Source organism: Gossypium raimondii, chromosome 5, assembly GCF_025698545.1.
Source record: "Gossypium raimondii isolate GPD5lz chromosome 5, ASM2569854v1, whole genome shotgun sequence".
In the NCBI taxonomy this organism is placed as follows: Eukaryota; Viridiplantae; Streptophyta; class Magnoliopsida; order Malvales; family Malvaceae; genus Gossypium; species Gossypium raimondii.
In genome coordinates this window covers 23,326,892-23,351,135 of record NC_068569.1, presented here as the reverse complement: position 1 = coordinate 23,351,135, position 24,244 = coordinate 23,326,892, and the positions used below count along the sequence as shown (strand labels likewise).

Sequence of the window (24,244 nt, the reverse complement as noted above, 5' to 3'; positions counted from 1 at the left end):
GCAACATATTTGGTTCCAAGCTTCTAAGAGATCTCGCTTTTGCAAAGTGCCCCCATGGGATATATGCTTTCACTCATTCTCTTGGCTCTTCTGGCTCACGCCACCTCTATATCATGTCAAAATATACTTGAACAAAGGTTGAACATAATTATCCTGGCAGGACAAAGCAACATGGCGGGTCGTGGAGGCGTCGCTAATCACAGCGTCAGGGGGATTCCCACATGGGATGGCGATGTTCCTCCACAATGCCAACCTAACCCTTGGATCTTCAAGCTAAGTGCGGACATGGCATGGGTTGAAGCCCGTGAGCCAATCCATGCTGACATTGATGCCAAGAAAACAAATGGGATTGGACCCGGAATGGCATTTGCCAATGCTGTGTTGAGCAAGGACCCAAACTTTGGGTTGGTGGGATTGGTGCCTTGCGCCATTGGAGGGACCAATTTAAGCCAATGGCAGAAAGGGGGGTTCCTTTACGAACAGCTGGTGAAGAGGGCTCAAATGGCGTTGCGGAGTGGGGGAGCATATAAAGCCATGCTTTGGTATCAAGGGGAGACTGATACAATATATAAACAAGATGTTGAATTGTATCAAGGTAGATTGAAGAGATTTTTCAATGATTTGCGCTCTGATCTGCAGGCTCCTAGGCTCCCAATTTTCCAGGTAATTAATACCATCTGTTTGATTGTTTCTTTTTATTCAATAGTTGCAGATATTTTAGGGCACTTTGCAAACCTCATATTATTGGTCACTGTTAATTCAATATGGTTATACTGATTCTTTTAACCACTAGATTTGGATTTTGGTTCATTCAACTTAATCGGTAGCATATCTTTACCCTGGTTTAGAATTAGGTTTGACTCGTTGTTGACTTGAATTTGACCTTTGGGTCGGGATGTAACCCATGAAACCCACCAATCCACTGGTTTAGATGATTAAAAACAGGCTTTCATGTTGGCTGATGTCGGTGGAGTTCAATGTAATTCAAGTTGGCAAATAACTTTAACTTGCGTTTTTGTTCATTCTAGGAGCATTGAGAATCGGGAATTGCTTAAAAACTTTGAATTGTAATTTCACTATCTTTTTTCAATTTGGGGATAACTCAATCTGAATTTTGAGCTAAGGCATTAACTTATAGTTAGTTTTAAATAAATTATATATTTTAGATTAAATTTTCATTAAATTAAATAATAAGAGAACGTGATCAACTTCAATTTGGATCCTATAAACAAGTCTTGTGTTATTTTTAGTTTAATTTGGCATCTATATTTGATTAAAAAAATTATATATTTTGAACAAACTTAATTTTTGGTATTTAATTAATATTTGATGAAAATTCATAATTAACTAATAATATTAATAATTTGATTTCATCAAATCAATACTAGAACCAAAATGAAATCGCATATTTGATAAATTAAATGTAAAATTAAGGTAGTGTTTGAAAAGTCACCTAGTAATTGAATTTAGGTGTAATTTTGTTTGTAATTACACAAAGGCAGCATGTTTGGTTAACCAAACATAAAAAATTAAACTTAATCATATTAGCGATTAATTTTGATCAAATCAATTCTAAAACTTAAATTAAATAATAAAAAAATTACCAAAATATATAAGTTTTAGTTGGTGTGGAATTAAAATACTAAATAAAAAAGTTGAAAATTTTCTAATAAATAGCTTTAAATGATTGGCAGGTGGTTCTAGCATCAGGACAGGGACGTTACACAGAGGAAGTGAGAGAAGCCCAGTTAAAGATAGAGCTTCCGAATGTGGAAAACGTGGATGCCATGGGACTTCCACTGGAGCCAGATGGGCTACATCTCACCACTCCTGCACAGGTCAGACTGGGGGACATGTTAGCCCATGCTTTCCTTCACTTCCAGCCCAACCCACTCAACACCAACCATTCTCCACCCATTTTTGTTCCTTATTTTTTCATAATTGCTCAAGTTTTTTGGATGGTCATTAGTTTCAGTTAGTGACAGGTTATAGGTATATGGGATAATAGTGAAAAAGAAGACATCAAAATCTCAAAGAGTTTCATATTTTATTTGGAAAAAAATTCAATTTCAATTAGATTATTATCTAATTAATTAACTGAAGCTAAAAAATTATTGTGAATGGATTTTACCTCTCTTATTTGTTATAACCTTGTTAGGCCCAAGCTCAAAAATTTTATTTTTGTTCACCAAGTCAACTCGGATCAGTCTTGTTACGCTAAAATATTGATAATTTTCTTTGTCAAGTATATCATAATTGTTTGTCAAATGCAAACCACAATATATAAGCATAAGAGCTTATCGCCAAGAGACCAATAATGTAAACCAATGACAAATAGGCTTATGAAATATTGCATTCATTTAAGAATCGAAGAACGAGGATGAAAGGTTCTTTTACCTTAAAACTGGATATGAGCAAGGCTTACAATCGTGTTGAGTAAATTTTTTTGGAAACAATGATGTCGAATATGGGTTCAACTGATTTTGCGTTGCGTTACTATGGTGTCCTTTGTGGTTAGCATTAATGACTCTTCAACTCAATTAAAACGATTTCAAATCAGCTTTAAAACTACTCCCTACAAGAAGTATCGATGTTTTCCAAAATGTATCGATACTTGTACAATTTTATCGGTACCAAATTTGCTATCTGTTTTGAATAAAAAATTAAACACAAACAATATGTATTGATACCTATTGAATTTTATCGATACCTAAACTTTATATTAATACCATTTTTTGCATTCTATTTTTAATGATCTTTCAAAAATGTCAACAAGTATCTTTACCTATAAAATTACATCGCTTACCTTTTACTAGTTATCAATAACTTATTTTTGGTATTGTTGGAAACTAACAGTAACGGTCACTAAATCAGGCATTAAATGCCTTTGGTACCGATACTCGTACAAAAAGTATCGATACTTTTTATTGCGGGTGAATTTAATGATACAGTATTTTCATCCCCAACGACTCTATTTATTTTCTCAACAACCACAACAATTAAAAATGAATTAGATGGTATAAATATCAGCTTCTAAAGGTCCTACAACAAGAAGAAAGAATATTCAAGCTTAAAGATCAATCAAAACAACCTTTGTGCTATATATTTCCATACTTTTCTTTCAAAAACTTGAGAGCCTTATTTGTATTATTTTGCTCAAGTGTTTTTCATTGTAATTTAACTTAATTTGTAAACATCTCAATCTTGTAAAGATTATTTCTTTGTTTGATTTTTTGTATCTCTTTGAAAGGAGTTGTGTCTTAAGGTTTGGGTAGAAATCTTAATGGAGTGTAAGATTAAACATTGTCCTCAAAGATTGAATAAATTAGTGAATTTGGGAAAATCTTTAGTTGTGGAAAGCTAAGATAGTGGAGTAAGTAATTGGGGTCAAACCACTCTAAATTCTTATGTTCATTTTCTATCTTTTCTCTCTGGCGTCCACAACTTTTTTTTAAAAGTCAATTCACCCCCTCTTGGCATTTTCAGTTTGATCAATTGAGCTAACAAGTACTCTTTTGATGTCAAAGATGTTTATCATGTCTTTAGGGATTATCCATTTACGGGTGAGGTGAGCGGGGTTTAGTTGGCCTTTTGATTGGAATCAGATGTAGTGGAATAAATGGATTGTAAATCTTTTAGACTATTTTGACTCGCCAAAATGACAACTAATATCAATAATTATCTGGAGCCTATAGTACTCTAGAAATCAACTAGTGCATGAATTTTTGGTACAATCGAGTCGAAATATTGTTACCTAGGCCTAGGTGTATGATATGGAGGTGGATGCATCCAGGGCTGCATTGAATGGGAGTGTAGATAGGAGTCATGTGAGGGGTAACCCTCTAACATTTCTAAAGGTTAAGTTTAATGTTAATGCATCATGTAAAAACGAAACCCATAAATCAATAGTTGGTGTTGTAATTAGACCTGTCCATGGGCCGGGCCGGCCCGAAATATGGGCTTGAGATTTTGTCCAGGCCCGGCCCTAAAAAAATATGGGCCCGAGCCCGGCCCGGCCCGTTTTTAATTAAAATTAATTTTTTTGATAAAATTAAAATTAATTGTTATTAAAATTAATTGTTAGTAAAATTATCAACTTATTAATTGTTAATTGTATTAATTGTTAAGTATATTAATTGTTGTAACAAAATCTAACATTTGATTAGTTTACATTTTTGTATTATCAAATATTTTTGTAAACAAATAAGTTTACATTTTTTTTATCTTAAAACCAACCAATATCCAACCAATATTACACCAATGTTATCACTTTCAATTGTTATCCTGTCAATTGCTATGTGCAGGATTTACCAAATACCAATGTTATCACTTTCAATTGCTATCATGCCTTGACTTCCTTTCTACAGTCTGTCGGGGAAATGAAATTGAAAACATAAAAATAAAATTGAAAACTTAAACTGTCAGGGGAAATTAAATTGAAAACTAAAACTAAAAACTTAAACATAAAAATAAATATATATTTTTTAAACATAAAAAACTTAAAACATAAAAAACTTAATATATATTTAATATATTTTCGGGCCGAGCCCGGGCCAAAAAAATTCTGCCCGAGGCCCTGCCCATTTTTTAAACGTGCCTCTTTTTTTGCCCAAGCCCATATTTCGGGCCTATATTTTTACCCGAACCCTCCCATATTTCGGGCGGGCCGTCGGGCCTGGCCGCCTGGCCCATGGACAGGTCTAGTTGTAATTCGAGATCATAATTGTCTTGTAACACCCTTAACCCAAATTCGTAGCCAGAATAGGGTTACAGAGTATTACCGGGGTTTACAGATCAATCAGACAGAAATTTCAAATGTTTCATTACATATCAATATTCATAATAAAATCAACCAAAATCATATATATTGTCCCTTAAATGAACCCTCAAGGCCCGAAATACATATTAGAAACAAGTTGAGACTAAATCGAAAACTCAGAAATTTTTTTAGAAATATTTTTGAAATTTTCAACATTGTAGGGGTCACACGGCCTTATGGCCAAGCTGTGTGATTTACATGGTCAGGAGACATGCTTGTGTCTTAGGCCGTGTGGGCATTCGAAATAGGGACACACGGCTGTGTCTCAGCCTGTGTCCATGCTCGTGTAACTCTCTAACTTGGGTCATACGGCCAAGTCACACGCCCGTGTGCTAGGCTGTGTGAGCATACTGACTTGTATTTTTAAGAATATACAAGGGACACACGGCCATGTGACCTAGCCATGTATCTTACACGGCTGAGATACATGCCCGTGTCTCTACCCGTATGGACAAAAATAGGCCATTTTCTAGGCCACATTTCTCACCCAAATTGACATCAACCTAGCCTGAACAAAATGCACATCAACAAGCCATAACAAGGCATTCAAATCAAGCTAAAAATTAAGTCTCAAACATGTATTATCACCACATACAACCAATATGCCCTTAGGCACATCAAATGACAACTTAAAAACATGTCAACCAAGTAACCAACCTTACCTAATTAACCTATGTAACCAAGTTACTAAAGTTCAATTTAACTCAATTATATACATACATATATCACTTATACTAACATCACAATCATACCTTAATTTCATACCAATATATATATGTTGGTTATATAAACAAAATATTACTCATCATATTTACATAAGCTAAACTTTGACTAAGATCGTACAAATGCCTATCAATGCCATATAAATTGTATTTAATGTTTCAAAAACTGCCGAGATAAGCTGGATAGTGTACCTTGAGTGCTGATCTGTTCGTTCAACCTTCTAAAAATCTACAAAGACATTAAATAATACTAATAAGCTTAATAAAGCTTAGTAAGTTCGACGGTTAAACAAAAATCTTATCGAACCTACTATAACAAATCAAATAAATAAAATCATTCATGTCAATTCCCTGTCATTCACAACTTCAATTGATAAATATATTCGTTTTCAAATTAATACAAAAATAAATAACATGTCTTTCAAATTCATTAAATAAATCACTTTACCAAAATCTTTCCATTCGAATAACGACTTACGAATAAGAGTACATCGTCAACAGAAGCTCATAAGAGTTGGTCCATCTGAATGTGCCAACAGAAGCTTGAAAGCTGAACAGAAGCTCGTAAGAGCTATTTCACCCAATTACGCCAACCAGAAAGTAAAACATGAAAGTTTGCAACAAATGTTGAACCCCGGTTTACTTAGGTAAAATGTTGATATCTCCCTCTAATACCATCGTACATTAAATTACGAATGTACTCAAATCCCGCGTTCAATTCAAACCGAGTATCCGATTCAATATTATAATTCCAACAATAATTCATATCTAACAATAGAATAAATGCATAATACCATTCATCAATTTATACAAAATGTTAAATTTTAGCCATACGAATTTACCTAGACTAAATTGTAGTAATTGCAGAAGTTGAGGGACTATTCCGCTATTTTTCCTTTTTCACAAGTATTTATGGGATCTTGATATAAAATATAAAATTATTCATTTATTAGCAGTTATCACTAAAATTCGATCTTAGGGAGTTGAGTTTTCAGCAATAAGTGGCCTTATCTAAAATGGTAAAGGGCTTGTGGGTTGGTTCCACACTTGTAGTTATGCTTTCACACATAGGGAAGGAAATGTTTTAGCTCATCACCTAGCGCAGGAAGGGAGGAACTATGATGGTAACCAGTACTAGATTGAGGAATTACTTGCTAATTTGGAGCCATTAGCAACGGAGGAAAGGTGATGGGTCGACCTTTTTGACTAAGCAACTAGCAACAAGCAACAAGCTGATATGTTTGGCCTAGCATCATTCTGTTGGAAAATTTTGGTTAAGAAGATGGTTTATTGTAACAATAGAAGTTTAATTTTTTTTTCTAAACCAAGCCGGTATGTGATAGTTATAGCAATAAACTTTTACCGAAAAGTACTACGTAATAACACTTAGTATTAGTTAAACATTAGATAACCAATAAGTCAATATTTGCTTTCATTTTGATTTACATGCAAAAACATCGAGGGCATTATACAAAAGTTATTAATGAATATTTTTAGTAAACTAATATGTTCAAAAATTACAGGTATACAAAACGAATATACTACATTTAGACCACTAGATCCAATACATTCACGTTGTGGAGCTTACCTTTTTCTCTTTGGTCTTCAGCTATGGATGTTTGAGCTTCTAAGAGAGATAATATAATTGTTTTTGCTAGTTGTTTTTGTACAGGGATGGTTTTCAATAAGAGCCCCTGATTTTAGCTTTGTTATTTTTGTTTCCATTCTTTTCATCTGACTTTTGTTGTTTCAAAGGGGTTTAATTAATGAAGTAACAACTATATTATCCTTAAAAAAATTAAATCTTAAAAGATATATAATACTATAATATATTCCAACAATCTCTCAGCCTAGCCTAATTTTAAGTGTATTGTGGTATTAGAGCTTTGGTTCAATCCTAAACAATTCATCCCCACCCCAATTATATATATAAAAAACATATAATATTATAAATTAAATAATATGTTATCTATGTTTAAACCTATAATAAAATAAAAATATAAATTTATTAAATATTAAATTAAAAATAATATAAATTTATTCTTAATATTTTTTAAAAGAAATATATGCAAGCTTAAAATGGACTTGAATTAGCCATTTACAAATATGAATGAACATGACCATAATTTAAGTCTTATATTTAGGGTTGAACTACGCTTAGATAAATATAAATTATATCAATATCATAAAATAATTTCTCTTAAACATAACTCAACTCAACTCATAAATATTTCTAATTTAATCAAGTGGAGCTTAATTCACCGGCCCTAAAACACTCGCTATCTTGCCTATAATAAAAATCCTAGTAAATTAAAAAATAAAAAAAACCCTAATTCTCTCTATTCTCCAAGAGTGCTTTGCCGTAAGTCCTAGTAGAGGCAGTTGTTTCTGTGGCTAGGGATGGGGGAAAGCGGTGGCGACATTAGAGAGCAGAGGGAGGAGATTTCCCTTCTATCTGAAGAGCTCATGCAATTATCTGTTAAAGGTTCGAAGGTGATTCCAGATGAAAAACCAACCCTAATCTGCACAATTTGGATAGGTACACTTTACAACCCTGAAAGTTTTAAAGCGTAGATGAGGAGTGTGTGGAAAACAAAGAAAAAGTTTGAAATTCAATTGGCAGGAAAGAATTTATATTTGATTGTGTTTGAATCGGAAGAAGATCTGGAGTTGATCATGGAAGGTAGACCATGGCTTTTTCGGAAAAGTTTAATCTTATTTGACAGATTAACTCATTCGGTGGAAAGATCAAACATATGTCTTAATTCATCTCCGGTCTGGTTAAAGATAGGCCCATGTTTACCAGAATTTGATAAAAAGGATTTATTACATGCTATAGGTGTTACATTTGGAGGAGTCATTAGATCTGAAATTAGTGGAGAGTGGTGTCGTCTCAAAATAAATCTGAATGTACAGAAACCGCTTCGAAGAGGAATCTTTGTTTCATCATATAATAGGAATCAATGGTGGATTTCGTTTAAGTATGAGAAATTACCTTTATTCTGTTTTGGTGGACGGTTGGGCCATGGACTTCCAGAATGTAGTGTGTTGAGTACTGCAGAAAAAAAATAAAATTAAAGAGGATCCTCCATATACGATGACATTAAAAGTAGGATCAAAATTTGTTGGAAAAGAAGTTATAAAATTTAATGAGTCTGCGAAGAAGGATAGAACTTAATGCTCTTTTACTGGTGATTCTGAGTATGTGATGACTGAAGATATAATAAATAGAGAAGTGAAAAATTTGGAGGTGGAGGAAAATGGGAGATTACAAATGAACGTGAAAGAGGAGATGCTGAAAAATCAAGTGGATGACGGCACAGTCATGACTGATGCTAATATGGTGGATAATAGGAGCATCTCTATAATAAATTCTAATTCAGGAAAAAAAATGAGTTGGAAAAGAATTGGCCCAGGTCAAAGGGGGAAGTCTACGAGTGGATGAAGGTGGTTTAAAAAAGAGGAAAGTTACGGAAGGAAAAGTGGAGTCTCTTAATGCAGAAGATGAATATGATAATAGTACGAAACGGCAGAAAATAGGGCAAGAAAAGGACCTGGAAGAATCGCTAACAGAAACGATGAGTAATATTTTGGTTGAGAACGAAGTTTAATTACTTATGGGATCGGCGGCTGCCAAGAGACAAGTCAACCGAATGCAATGAAAAGCATCAGTTGGAATGTTCGTAGATTGGGGAGTCCACGAACAGTTAAAAGGCTGCGACATTTCTTAAGGCAGCATAATCTCAAAATGGTCTTCTTAATGGAGACGAAAATTAACAAGCAAATGTATGGAAAAAGTCAGGAGAAGTTGTGGGTTTCTAAATGGTATTGAGGTTGCTGCGGAGGGTTCTAGAGGTGGACTATGTTTAGCTTGGAAAGTAGATATTTTAGTCACACTGAGAAGTTTCTCCAAAAGTCATATTGATGTTATGGTGAATGAAGAGGTTGATAATGTAGAGTGGAGATTCACAGGATTCTATGGATCCCCTTATGTTAAAGATAAGGAGGAGTCTTGGAACCTTTTACGAAAATTGGGACAGAATTAGGAACACCCGTGGCTTGTAACTGGGGATTTCAACGAAATTATGTATTCTTTCGAGAAGAAAGGAGGGCTTCTAAGAGAAGAAAGAAGAATGGAGGCTTTCAGAAAGAACCTTGAGGAATGTCAATTAGAAGATCTAGGGTATACAAGGGCTTGGTTCACATGGCAAAGAGGGAATCTGCCTGAAACAAACATCAGAGAAAGATTGGATAGAGGTGTTGCAAACGACAAATGGAGAAACCTTTTCCCAAATGGTAACATTCAACACTTAATTCACTCAATCTCTGATCACTGTCCAATTTTACTCAATACAAGAAATGGTACTGATTATGTGGGGAGGCAAAGGTTCAAGTTTGAGGCATAGTGGATTATGGAAGAGTCTTTAAAAGGAAAAATTAAATCATTTTGGAAGACACCAGCTGATTCTTTAATGGAGAAAATGGAAATGCTTCAATCGAATTTAATGGTATGGGCAGAACAAATTAGGAAAAGTCGTGAAGGGTTAAAGAAAAGGCTAAAAAAGAATCTAGAGATGTTGTTGGAGGAAGAAAACAATGATGATGTGTTGGCAAAGATTATTGATACGAAGGTGCATCTAAATTTAGAAATTGACAAAGATGAGAAGTATTGGGAGCAGAGGGCAAGAGCAAACTGGCTTAAAGTTGGGGATAAGAATACAAGTTTTTTTCATAAGTATGCTTCGGCTCGTCGGAAAAGAAACAATATTTCGAGGCTTGAATTAGGGGGTGGAGGAGAGGTGACTGAAGAGAATAGGATCAGTGAGGTTGCGAAGACATTTTTTCAGGAACTGTTTACATCAAAAGGGGTTGGAGATTTATCTCATCTCTTAACAGGTATCGAAGGAAAAATCACGTCAGACATAAACACAGGTTTAACGGATCAATTCACGGCAGAAGAAGTGTTTTCAGCCTTGAGAGGAATGGGGCCTACGAAAGCGCCAGGGCCTGATGGATTTCCAGCACTTTTCTTTCAGCAATACTAGCATATTGTAGGGGAAGAAGTCACCAGTTTTTGCCTTGACTGTTTAAACAGGGGTAAAACTCTTGGCCCCTTCAACTCTACTGAAATTATATTGATTCCAAAAACCAAGAATCCAAAAAATTTAGCAAATTTCAGACCAATTAGTTTATGCACAGTTATATATAAACTAGTTGCAAAGACAATTGCAAATCGACTTCAGAGGGTTATTGGGCAGTGTATTGATGTGGCACAAAGTGCTTTCGTCCCATGTAGATTAATTTTTGATAATATTTTAATAGCTTATGAACTCCTTCATACCTTTAGACGGAAACGTACAGGTAAGAAAGGTTTTATGGCAGTTAAGCTCGATATGAGCAAAGCTTATGACAGAGTTGAGTAGAGGTTTCTTAGAGAGGTAATGTTGAAAATGGGCTTTGCTGTTGAATGGGTTGATTTAATTATGAAATGTATTTCTTCTACATCTTTCGCAGTCAACATTAATGGGAAAAGAGGGGAAATTTCCAATCTTCCAGAGGGTTGCGCCAGGGGGATCCCCTCAGTCCATTCATTTTCTTAATATGCAGTGAGGGGCTTTCGGCATTAATGAGATTGTCATTAAAAGAGGGTAAGTTGAAAGGGGTAAGAGCAAGTAGGAAAGGTCCAGGGATATCACATTTGCTATTCGCGGATGATTGTATTCTGTTCACTGAAGCTACCACAAAGGGAATGAGAGTGCTAAAAGGAGTTCTGAAGGAATACGAAGACTGCTCTGGTCAGTGCGTTAATTTTGAAAAATCCACGGTTTTTTTCAGCTCAAATACAGCAGATGAAACAAGAGGTGAAATTTTAGGCAGTTTAGGGTTAAGAGGGTCAACAGATATGGAAAAGTATTTAGGTCTCCCTAATATGATTGGAAGACGTAAAAAGGAGTCTTTTCAATATTTGAAGGATAAGGTCAATTCCAGAATCAGAGATTGGAGCATTAGATGGCTTTCACAAGGAGGAAAGGAAGTTTTTATTAAATCAATTCTACAGGCCATTCCGACTTATGCCATGTCATGTTTTCTTCTTCCTAACTCTTTATGTAGAGATTTGGAACAAATCTTTGCTAATTTCTGGTGGCAAAAGAAGCAAGGGCAGAAAGGGATCCATTGGTGCAAATGAGAGCATATGTGTAGAGGCAAAGAAGAAGGGGGGTTAGGCTTCAGGAGTTTGGCCAAGTTTAATATCTCTCTACTTGCTAAACAATGTTGGAGAATACTCACCAATCCAAGCTTATTGGTCTCACAAGTTTTAAAAGCAAAATATTTTCCAGAAACTAATTTCTTAAACTCGCGTCTTGGGAATAATTGCTCTTACACATGGAAGAGTATATGGGCTACTAGGGGTATTCTATCAGAAGGATTATGCTGGAAAGTGGGGAATAGGAGTGAAATTTCGATGATGAATGATAGTTGGATACCAAATTATGCCAGGTTATCATTGCATTTTGTTAATTTACGTGATTGTAAAGTTGCAGATCTAATTGATGAAAGTAAGAGGGAGTGGAAACAGGGCTTGATTGAGTCTACCTTTCCAATGGAGATAGCTGAGAGAATTCTCTGCATTCCGCTTGCAAAAGAGCCTTACAAAGATTTTCCAGCCTGGAGGGGAGAGTCCTCGGGAGAGTTCACCGTGAGAAGCGCCTATAAACTATTACAAGGTAATGAAAATGATCCTAGGGCTTATGCCTTACAAACCTGAAACTAGGATTTTACAAAACATCTGCTCCTTAATCTACCTTCGAAGATAAAAATTACAATTTGGCGAATAGCCTGGAATTATATTCCAACGTGGGTGAATCTGCACTTCAGAAGGCTCCTAAGTCAAACGACATGTTCTGGGTGTGGTAGAGCAGCAGAAACCACAAATCACATTTTTCGTGAGTGTCCTGTGGCAACTGAAGTATGGGAAGAGTTATCACTCTCAAGATTTTACATGAACCCTATATGGAATTTTTAAAGTGGCTTACCCGGTTTTCGATCAGAATAATCCCAATATGCGTAGGGTATTTTGTTGTGCTCTTTGGGCAATCTGGGGAGAGCGGAATAAAAGAGTTCATGAGAAGGTTAGTAGATCCGGGAAAGAAATTGCGTGTTTTGTACAGAGATATATTTGAGCTCAAGGATCAAGAAAAGCTACAAAAGTATAAAAGAAGGTAGAATGTGGAAACACCCACCTGGTCAGTTTATAAAGCTTAACTTTGACGCAACCTTTGATGAAAATGCTCGACAATCAGCAGTGGGAATTGTGGCCAGAGACAGTCAAGGAAACGCCCTTTTATCTATTATAGAGCTTCATCACCAAGTAGCATCAGCCTTTGCCGCAAAAGCAATTGCTTGCAGGACAGCAACTCGCATCGGTATGAACATGAAATGGCCAAATATTATTATTGAAGGTGATGCACTTTCAATCATTAAGAAATGCAAAACACAAGCAAATGACAGATCAAGGGTTGGAGCATATATTCGAGATATTCATCAGTTATTAATACAATAAAAAAGACACTATTTTGAGCACACGCCTAGAGAAGCAAATAGTCTAGCTCATATGCTTGCAAGGGAGGCATTAAAGGAAAAAGAAGAAATTTACCTGATTGGTAGAGTTCCGGATTATGCCGAGCGACTGAAGGAAGATGAATGGAAGGGAGTACAAAGAAGCAGATGAAATGAAGGACACAAATTTTTGAGGCTGAAAAAGGGGAAACCCAAAAGTTTGAAGGAAACAACCTCATGGATATCCGGAAACGTCTTAATGAAGAAATGAAAAAATAGATTTGAAAAGACGGGGAATGATTTGGTTCTGATTGGGCATGATAGCGGTGCATTTATTAGGTTCTAGAGGTTTCTGTTTTACAGTTTTTTAAGTTTAAAATTCAAAAATAAGGGGGGATTGGTTTTATGGGTTTTAATTTGCTTTCCGGGTTTGAGTTATAGGCCTTTGTATTGGGTTCATTTTAATTTTGGACTTTTTTTGTGTTGATTTACTTAATTTTAGTAATAAAGCCCAGTCAGAATTTATTCAAAAAAAAATCCTAGTAAATTATTGAATTTTAGCAATGAAGGGTATAAGAGAGTGAAAACGAGGGGAGTTCAGTTTGAAAACAATAAGGCGATTAAATTATTTGGATCCGTCGTGAGATTCTGGTATCAACCTTGAATATACAATTTCATAGATTTTGAAATTGCAGGCCCATGATTTATTTATTTTAGATACTCCCTTTAATTATTAAATTAAATGTGAAAAGCAAAAGAGAAGGAAACAAAGTCATAGAAAAGGGCTTGCTAGCTTTGAAATTTTAAAGGACGTTGATTGGAGAGGGTAGATTTGGTGCAAGATTCTATCATGAATCTTGATTAGAAAATTCGGGAAGAGGGAGGAAAAACTGGGGTAATTGAAAGGAACAAGGAGACCCAGCACAGTATATTTGGTCTAAGATTCATTTCTTGGATTCATCATGTTAAATAGCAGCAGCCCACATGATTTGGTAGAAAATTCTACTAAGAACTAAAGTATCTTTTCTTTTCTTTTTATAAATTTTGGCAGCATTCAAAGTGAAATTCTGTGTTAGGTATTGACTCCTTGGACCTTGGATACTGATAATGATGCAAACTCAAATTGTGTCTTTTCCAGGAAAATGTTGTGCAGGTTCAATAAACTTAAACCTGATCATAAACTGGAGATTCTGATAGGGTTTGGAAGTCATACTGATACAAAAAAGTAGGTAGTCCACTTTCCTACTTAATGAAATTGAGACGACATAACTTCAAGAGTTGCAAACATCATACTTGTTCTACATAAACTTAGAAAAAGGTGGCATGGTACAGCCAAGGCATGCTGTATTAAAAACTCTGTACTTTGTAAAATAATAAAATATGACTTTGAGAGGTATTTTGATCATCATTATTTTTATATAAATATTTTGATATGTAATGGATTTTACTAGATACATGCATGTTGCCATACCTTTATATTAGTCAACCCGCTTTCTCACTAGTTGGAAAAATAAAATAAAAAGTAGGGTGGTTCCAAGCAGATGTGGTGTGTTACCCATGAAATTAGAATCTCGTGTTCTGAGCCTCAAGCCCCATTCGGTAGCTGTCGTTTTAGGGTTCGGAATCTAGTCACAAGTTTGAATCTTTGTTTAAAATTATAATTTTTCTGTTGTTTCGTTTGATGGATTCCAGCCATTGGAAACGGGAGCCGCCAAAAGGTGCCAAAATAAGTTTCAACCTTTAACACTCGATCCCGCCAATGGATATCAGGCTCAAGTTCGATAAACAAATATTCTTTTACTTTAAAGTTTAATATAATTAAAAATAATATACTAACTTCTTTTAATAAAACGTGTAAAACTCGATCCCACCAAACCATAACTTTGTTTTGGATACAACACTAATATCAGAGATTGAACATTGTGGTGAGTTTTTTGTGAGATAAAACAATGAACACTTCATTCCAGTCCTGTAGATTGGATGGGGGTCTCCAAAATATGCATAACCAATGTGTGTTTAATAGTGGCAGCTTTCAATGGGGGACCAATGCAGACAGAAACGTAAATGATAATGGCAACGCAAATTATTTGAGGTAGACTTTTAACTTTTGGCTGTCCCATTGAAGATTTTAATCCCATAGATTAAGAATCTAAAGCATCAAACTTGTCATGATTCAATATTGATACGGAAGATCCTAATTTTATTAATGGGGGCATTTCAATTACACATTGACCGACCAAACCAGGGATACTGTGAAGCACATGGTTAAAACCTAAAGACATAAAAATCAAATCTCTCTTAGGGCAACCCATTGACGTTTCACCAGACACCCACCTCCATGAACCCATCCTCAGTGGCGCAGCCCCTAAACATCCCGGTGGTGTTAAACCCACATGCCACTTCACCGTCCTTGGACACCGCGATCAGCCCCGCTTTGCCTTCATCTAACCTATTCTTTATCACATAATCCACCGCCTCATGCAGATTCAACCCTTTGTATTCCATCACTGCAGACACTTCCCTCGCCAGTGTGCTCCGGATGATTGCTTCCCCTTCGCCGGTGCACGACACCCCGCATAACTCAGATGCGTAGGTCCCCGATCCTATTAGTGGCGAGTCACCGATCCTTCCACTCATCTTGTTCATGAGCCCACCGGTGGAGGTGGCGGCAGCACATCGGCCTTGCTTGTCAACCACCACGCACCCGACTGTCTCCGGAGCGTAGACACTGATTGGCAGCCCGTTCATCTGCAAAGGACTGTCCATGGCGGCACCGGCTCCACAGGTGCCAACAGCAGGGATACGATAATCAAACTGACCAGAAGACAATACTAGGAAACGTTAGCCATCGTCCCACTGCATGGATGAAGTTTTTTAAGAGGGAAAGTAGTGTAAAATCTTAAACGTATACCAGGATAGAGTTAGCCTCTTTTGCCAACTTGAGCATCCCGACATTATCTTCGGTAATGAAGTATTCATTGTCCACCATCTCCACGCCCTGCAACAAATCCAAACCATTAATCTAAGTAGACCCAAACTTGTCCCTGACAGTGTCAGGTGTCAGACTTCGACGCGTGTGTTGCTGAACCTAAGATTCGAAAAGCATTTAAAAAAAAACGTGGGATTTGGACCAAACTACGAACCTGTTTCTTGGCAAACTCTTCGGCGCCTGAAAAGGCCAGATACGAATGTGGTGATTTTTCCATTACAAGTCGGGCAAGGGAAACTGGGTTCTTAACGGTGGTTAACCCGGAAACGGCACCGCACCGCCTTTTCGGACCATCCATAATACTGGCTTCCATTTCCACCGTTCCTTTCTCCGTGAGGGCAGATCCACGCCCGGAGTTAAACAGAGGATCGGTTTCCAATTCTCTCACCTATACCAAAACAAAATCCAAATTCAGAGATAATAAAATGTGGAATCTGATGGTTTTTCCATTTTACTTGCTATATGTATAATCTCCATTCTATTTTAAGGGATTAAAGGGAAAGGAAGGGGCGGAGGGAACATACGACAAGCTCTACAACGTCAATGGCGGGGAGGTTAGAGCGGAGAGCAGAGATTCCAATATCAAGGCAACGAGTGAGGAGTCTCTTAGCCTCCTCTTGTCTTTCTTTAGGGAGATTAGGGTCGACACCAGCACCACCATGCACTGCTATTGCCCAGGCCCCCATTTCTCTCCCTTCTCAACACTGCCTTTTCTCTGCCTCTCTAACCTTTCGCCTAGGCACTCTTTGCTTTGCTACGTAAAAACTAAAACCTTGGACCCCTTTTATAGACTTTCGCGGACTTGAAAACCTCTTTGAATTTGATTCAAATCTGGGTTTTTTTATTCATTCAAGGAAAAAAATCTTGGTAGAATCAGGTTAGAGGGATCTATCTCTTTTTGTGTTCTTTCTCTCTCACTCCCACTTGTTGTCATCGTTCAAATTTTACATGTCATTTACTAGGCTTTGCCTGTAATCATAAATTATGAGAAGCGCGAGAAACAGTTTCTTTGGGCCCTCCAACTAAAAATATGTTTTTTATTCTTTTATTTATTTTTTCACTTTTAAATTTTAAAATTTTATTTTTATAAGTGAAAAATTAATATTTGTTAACTGGTACACAAGTAAATTGTTAGCATTTAATGGATTGAGAAAAGATAAAATTTAAAGATTAACAAAATGAAAATATATAGATGAAAGGATTTTCTAATAAAATTGGTGCACCAAAAAAATTATTATGCCCCGTCTCTATTTGAGTACTTTCTACCTTCAATCTTACTAGAAAATTTCTCAAAACGAAAAAAAAGAATTAAATATAAAAACATTTAGTTTATAAATAAATAAAAAATGAAAATATTTGGTAATATGTGCTTGATTTAGTAAGAGATTGAAATTTGTATGTGAAGGTAATAAACAATTTCACACCTAACCCCCAATAGAAAATGCTAATTAAGGAGATAATATATTAAAAGTTGGATTTTGGATTTTCTCTTAAGAGATTCCTGCACTGATAGTTGGGAAGTTAAATAAACTATTGTCTCGAGTTCCTCACTCATTTTGGCCACTTTTTTAGGCTAATAAATAATTGTTGGTAGCCAAATGAAAATTTGAAAGCCACTCCTATGTGCAAGGACCAAGGTGTTTGTTTAATTATTTGTTTTTGCATCTCTTTTAGGTTGGAACCAAAGTTGATATGACAGAGAATACCTAGTTTTCAGCAACCACATATTGGAATCGGGAAGTAAATGCTATCATACTTAATCTTCAAGGATTTTATTTGAATTTAAAGATGTGCATATTTTTGGAGTGATATGGACACTTTGATTTTCTATTCTTCTCCATATGAGTTCTTTTTAAATGAAATATTGTATTGGCTTTTGTTAAAGAAAGGGTTAATATCAAGGTCACAAAGGGTTTAGAACAAGGTAAATGAATCAGATTATTTTTTTATTCAAAAATTAGTGAATTAATCTCTATACATTAGAAATGATTATATGAAACTATAATTCCACGTCATCCTTATCTCTTTCGAGTTGGAGTATGATAAATTAGATTATTCCTCCCGAAAAAATTCAAATCCAACTAAAATGCTAAAAATTAGGAGGCAAATTTGCTCCTATTGAAAATGATAAAGATGATATGAAATCATAGTTTCATATAATCCTTCTATGTACCTTATATCAAAAAGCAAATTAATCCTCTATTAAGAAATCATTCATTTCTACTAGCACAAGACTCGCTAGTCTTTAATTAATACTAAAGATAGATAAAAAATTTAACATGAAGGAATAATTTGCTCTTTTTGCTTCTTCTTTTTCAGTAGATGGACAAAATAAAATTTAACTCCTAATATAAAAACTTTCATGATCATTTTACACCTTCAATCTCAATGATTGACTAAAAAATGAGTTATTATAATTTCGAGCAAGCCGCTATGGTGAAATTGGTACATACGCTGCTCTTAGGAAGCAGTGCTGGAGTATCTCTATTCGAGTTTGAGTGGTATATAGAATGAAAATTTAGTAAATAAAAGAATTATACCCGTTTGCATTTATCTCTTAAATATATATATCTGTATGATACAAATTATTAAAATATAAAAAATAAAATATACCAGATAATCCAAAGCATAACATAATTACTGGAGAGGATGGTTGAAACTTGAAAGTGTAAAGCAAGTTTACTACTTGTACGTACTGCAATTTTATGATTAGTGTGTGTACCAGGTATTTTTTTTTCTTACATAATTGAATAAAGTTGACTAGTAAGATTATTAGAAAATAGAAAAAGTAATAATTAAAAAATATAAAAAAAAAAGGAAAATAGGCGGCCGTTCGGCTTTATCAGGAGCGCGCGCTGTGCAGTCAGTATCGCAGTTTAAAAACAGTGGCCAACAAGAAGCAGAAAAAAATGAAAAGCTATGGACCCATCCATGGGTTTAGGGGTTTAAAGTTTCCATGTGGGGGTGACTGATGCTGACCCCACCCTTCACCAATTATATTCAACCCAACCTTACTAGATTCTTGGTGGCACCTGCTTGCTTTTAGACGGCGGACGACCATTAAAATATTGTAACGTTAAAGGCTGCGGGCCACTCACCACCTTCGCCGTTGCATCCTCCGACTTGGCCTTCTATTTCAAAGCCCCCCTCCCCCCCAAGTCATCATTCATTTGATTCCAATTATAATTCCATTCCAATGAAAGGCTTTTATTATATCACACAAACTTGATTAACATCCATAATTTCTTTTAACTACATCCACTTGCATAAATAAAGATGATGACTAAATTGACGGCTACGCTATTGTGACATCCGATGTGTTCATGGACCGTACATACATACATACATAAAATATAGCATTTCAAATTCAACATTTGCTTAAAGTTTAAATACAAATCAGACCTTAAAAAAATCTCACGTATTGATATCAACCTGATTTAAATGACTATCCTAATTTATTGATTACTTTTAGTTTTCGCTTTTTCTTCATTAAAATTGTTAGACCCCTCGGCTATATAGACCCATCTTAGCAGAAGATGTTCAATTCTCTTTTGGTTTCATGTGAGGTAGTATCCTAGTTGATCACGTTTCCAAACTTGAAGAGTGACACCCTTTTATGATTCAAACCATTCACTTTTAGCTACCAACGTTACTCAAGTGTGAACACACTTTCAACACAATAATGGTCTCATTTAAGCATAACAACTTTGTATTGGTTCAATGCATAGTAAGATGAATCTCACGATATGTATGTTCTTCACGCCCATGAATATCCCTTATGCATTTTATGGGATTGAACATTTATTCTGTCACGTCACACTTGATGAAGAAAAAATTATCATTTGAAACCCTAAAGTTACTCTGAGTAAATCTCTCCTCTTTCTCTTTCAATCTGTTCTCTTGTTCTTTTCCAAGTCTTTGCCCCTCTAGGTGGACCAACCTCCACAGAACCATCACTATTTCCTCCTTTGTTATGCCTTGTATCAACAAAAATGATCATAATTGGAATTTGAATTATTAATAATACGTAAATTCAATTGGCATAACGACTTATTTTGCCCTCCAACTTTACAAAAAAAAATCATTTTAGCCTTGTATTTAATTTTTCACCCCTTAGCCCTTAAACTTGTATTGTTTGTCAAATCACCAAAAAAATAGATAGAAAGATTAACATTTGCTAACTTTGCTGACGTGGCATCCACGTGAAAGCCCGTCAGGGATTGATTAATTTTTTAAAAATTAAAATTATTTTTTAAAATTTTTAGCACTTTTTAATATATACTTTTTAAATTTTAAATAATTTATACTTTTTAAAATTTTTATATTTAAAAATATTAATTAATTGCTAATGTGGCATACACGTGTATGTCATGTCAACAAAGTTAGCAAATGTTAATTTTTTATTCATTTTGAAGTAATTTGACAAAAAATACAAATTTAAGGATTAAAAGAGATAAAAAATTTAAAATAAAGGGCTAAACTGATATATTTTTGTAAAGTCAAGGTCCAAATAAATTATTATGCAAATTCAATTTAATAATTCATATATTATTTTATAGAAAATAATATTGTTTGGCATAAATTTTTTAAAAATGATATAAAAGGACTCTTTAAGATTCACAAAAGAGAGGATCCTCTTTGACTGAAAAGGTGCTTAACGGTAGACATATTTCTTTCCTTTTATTATTTTTACCATGTGGAAGTATGTCGCTGTCAAAAGGGATTACCATTTCAGCTTTTCTCCAAAGGTGGTGAAGAATCTTATGATATGTTAAAGATCCATTGAAATATCAGCATAGCACTACTTTTCCCAATTTTGGCTTTTCTCTTTGTTTTTGCGCTTCTGTGGAATAACAACACTGCCTTACGTTACAACGAATTCTAGGACTGCATCCGCATGGATATACAACAAAATTCTCTCTTTAAAGATTGATATATTAAAATTATTATTTTGTTTTTTTTATATCAAATCAATAAAAACTCGAATTAAATCGGTGACACAATGAATATTAAATGCTTTAACTTTATTATTTCAACAAAACGTTCAATTGATTTTTATATAAATTTTGAATAAATGTATTTATTACCTAATTTTTCTCCACCCACCTTGTGTGAGTGATATGTGTTATAATCTAATATATGTTTGTATCGAGAGCGAGAGAGAATTGTATGAAACAATAATGCTATGTTAGCATGTATCACTTTCACTCAAATCATGCCACGTAATTACATTAAAAATAAAGGTCAATTATTAAATATCACATTTGATAATTAAAGGATAAAAATTAATTCAATAATGATTAAATTAATAAATACTTGATTTTTTTAATATAATTAAATTGCATCAATTAAATAAAAATGCATATTAACATGATCACATAACTATTTCATACCTTCTTTTCTTGTAAAATCAAATGTATTATGCAAGCGTTATGGGCTCGAACTTTAACCAAGTAAACCATGCAACTTTAGGACGAGAATTTGTTTCAAATTGTCTAAGTCAACCTTAACCCTCGAAGTTGAGAAAACGACTAATCGAAACAAGCACAAAAGCTTAGAGTAAATACTCTCTGTATTTGATTAACTCAATGATGAATGGTACAAATGAGGTTGGAGAAGGCCTCTATTTATAGTTTATACCTCTTTACATAAATGATATAGATTGAATTACATTAACAACTCACATTCAAACCTATCTAAAAGATAGAATCCTAACAATTTACTTTGCCTACTCATCACAGAACTCTAAAAGGACCTTTGCATCTATGCTAAGCCATAATAAATCAACAAGCTACTAGAATTGGTTGTCTATAACCTACGTTCAACAATTTAGACAAATCACACCATAGAGCACTACAATAGTGTTTTGACTACCCATGTTGCATCAACACTTCTTTACCACAAAGTTTAACGAATAATCTACCTCTATTTTAGGTGGTAGTCTCACTAGTTTCTCAACAAGCTTTATATTGTCAAAACACCACTACACCTTTAGCACCTTTAATGGGGTCTCATCAACATTTAGAACTACCAAGTCAATATTTTTGTCATTGAGAATACCCTTGGCTAGTTGGATTACGAATATTATCTTGATTCCAACACTCATATTTTGATTCACCAGCACAAAACATTGTTGGCGAGGATCCAAATATATATGTATGCAATCAACAAAAGGAACGGGGAGGTCATAATCTAGACTATTTACTCAGTGAAATGATCATTGAGAAGAGCTATTGGAATTTGGAGTTTTTTTTGTGTTTGGTTTTCAGAGGATATAATTAGACATATTGTGGGTATACCCCCACCTCATCTGTTTGCAGGTGATGATAGGATTATTTGGGTTTGTACTTTGAATGGTATTTTCTCTCTAAAACGTGCTTATTGGCACATTCGGGAAAGACTGTGGAACCCTAAAGATGTGAAGTGGAATAATTTGGATGCATGTACTTCCTAATGATATTAGTGAGCATTTTTTTGCAAGTGACCTCCTTCAATGGTTAAAGTCTAATTTGCAGGAACCTGCTCAATTCGTAGCTGAAAAGGTGAATTGGTCTTGTTTATTTGGTTTACTTACCTGGCGAATCTGGAAGAATTAGAAACTTTTTATTTTTCAGGGTGTTTCATGAAATACAGGTGAGGCAATTAAGATATCATATATATAGGCAAAAAAAATTATTTCTTTTCATAGGGACCACACATTTAGATAGTATGAGTCGAGCTCAGACGTACAGGTACCAAAAAGTTGGATCAGCCTTCACACAGATGGCGCGATTAAGGTCACTACTGGAAACACTGTAGTAAGGGACGAAAATGAGGAGTGGATTAAAGGATATAATCGGTACTTGGGCAATTGCTCAATTTTTTATGCTGAATTATGGGTATTCTTGATGGATTGACCATCATTCACGATATGTAATATGCAGGTGTAAAGATTCAAACAAATAGCTTGGAGGCAATCAAGGTCATTTAGGGTCCTTCCTTGACAAGTTTGAACTCTGTTATTATTAGGCGTATTCATCTTCTTCTGGAGAACCTGGGATCTTGGACCGTAGAACATTCCCCTAGAGATTTTAATAAGGTTGTATATGACCTAGCCAAAATAGCCTTTGATACAAGCTGAAGGTATTTGCGGATATTCTAAAAGAGGTGCTAGCGCTTTCTTCTACGGTCAAACTAGGGGTGTTCATTCGGTTAACCGACCCGAAATTATTATAACCGAATTAACCGACCTTCCAAAAAATTTAACCGTTAACCGAACCGATTTTTAAAAAAAAAAATTAACCGAACCGAAATTTTTTCGGTTAATAAGGTCGGTTAACCAAATTAACCGAAAATTATATATTTTTTATTTTTGGTTAAAAATTACCCGAATTAACCGAACTAACCGAATTGCCAAAAATACCCGAATTACTCGAATTTTTTTTTTAAAATTTAAAAAAATTATAAATTATTAAAGTAAATTGAGTTTTAGACTTTAGTAAATTGGGTTGTCTTTTAGTTTTAGTTTTATTGGATTGGGTAATTGGGTAAACTTTAGTTTTAATTTTATTGGGTTGGGTAATTGGGTTGGGTAATTGAGTTTGGGCTGGGTTGGATAATTTTATTTATTGATTTTTTCGGTTAACCGAAAAATCATAAAAAAAATTAACCGACCCCCGACCGAAAAAATTCGGTTAACCGACCGATTAACCGAATTCGGTCGGTTAACCGAATTTTTTCGGTTTTACCCGAATTATGCACACCCCTAGGTCAAACTAATGGCAATATTGCCCAAAGAGTTATTATGTAATTAACTTATCATGTTTATTTTCTTTACCAAAAAAAAAATACAATCAAATAACTAAATTTAGAAAACAATAATGATAATGATAATTAAAGTGATTGGCATCATTACTGTTCAAGAAATTAATTTCGAAAAAAGTAATAACATATTACGTGAATTATCAATATATATTAAAATATTAATAACAAAAACACATTTTAATGAATAATTATCAAGGGTTTTTCTTATATTTTTATTTGTAATAAATATTACTACTTCGATTTTTTTAATCCTAATAATTTTTAACAAAATTTTTAATTCCTAGATTTGAGTTCTCCTTTGCTTATGCCTAAAGTAGTGACGATATTTTGGTTGCTAACAAATTTTTTTCTTAA

At 34.6% G+C, this 24,244-nt stretch overlaps 2 protein-coding genes across 2 annotated transcripts; one reads left to right on the top strand and one right to left on the bottom strand.

The window, feature by feature from the left end:
* LOC105770112 (probable carbohydrate esterase At4g34215) lies at nt 1-2,121 on the top strand. The gene is made up of 2 exons (XM_012591171.2): nt 1-663; nt 1,695-2,121. The coding sequence occupies exons 1-2, from the start codon at nt 55-57 to the stop codon at nt 1,977-1,979; spliced, it is 894 nt and encodes a 297-aa protein (XP_012446625.1). The 5' UTR covers nt 1-54; the 3' UTR covers nt 1,980-2,121.
* A 13,156-nt stretch (nt 2,122-15,277) lies between these two features.
* On the bottom strand, nt 15,278-16,914 carry LOC105770111 (probable isoaspartyl peptidase/L-asparaginase 2). The gene is made up of 4 exons (XM_012591170.2): nt 16,612-16,914; nt 16,242-16,475; nt 16,010-16,096; nt 15,278-15,912 (listed from the first exon to the last, which is right to left on the bottom strand). The coding sequence occupies exons 1-4, from the start codon at nt 16,771-16,773 to the stop codon at nt 15,418-15,420; spliced, it is 978 nt and encodes a 325-aa protein (XP_012446624.1). The 5' UTR covers nt 16,774-16,914; the 3' UTR covers nt 15,278-15,417.
* Between the last annotated feature and the right edge of the window lie 7,330 nt (nt 16,915-24,244).

Bases quoted from the DNA above. Each gene is read 5' to 3' on its own strand.
- LOC105770112 (XM_012591171.2), top strand. From the start codon at position 55: ATGGGATATATGCTTTCACTCATTCTCTTGGCTCTTCTGGCTCACGCC. The intron at 664-1,694 runs GTAATTAATACC...AATGATTGGCAG, and splicing joins CTAGGCTCCCAATTTTCCAG to GTGGTTCTAGCATCAGGACA.
- LOC105770111 (XM_012591170.2), bottom strand. From the start codon at position 16,773: ATGGGGGCCTGGGCAATAGCAGTGCATGGTGGTGCTGGTGTCGACCCT. The intron at 16,476-16,611 runs GTATGTTCCCTC...GTTTTGGTATAG, and splicing joins TTGACGTTGTAGAGCTTGTC to GTGAGAGAATTGGAAACCGA. The intron at 15,913-16,009 runs GTATACGTTTAA...TCTTCTGGTCAG, and splicing joins AAGAGGCTAACTCTATCCTG to TTTGATTATCGTATCCCTGC.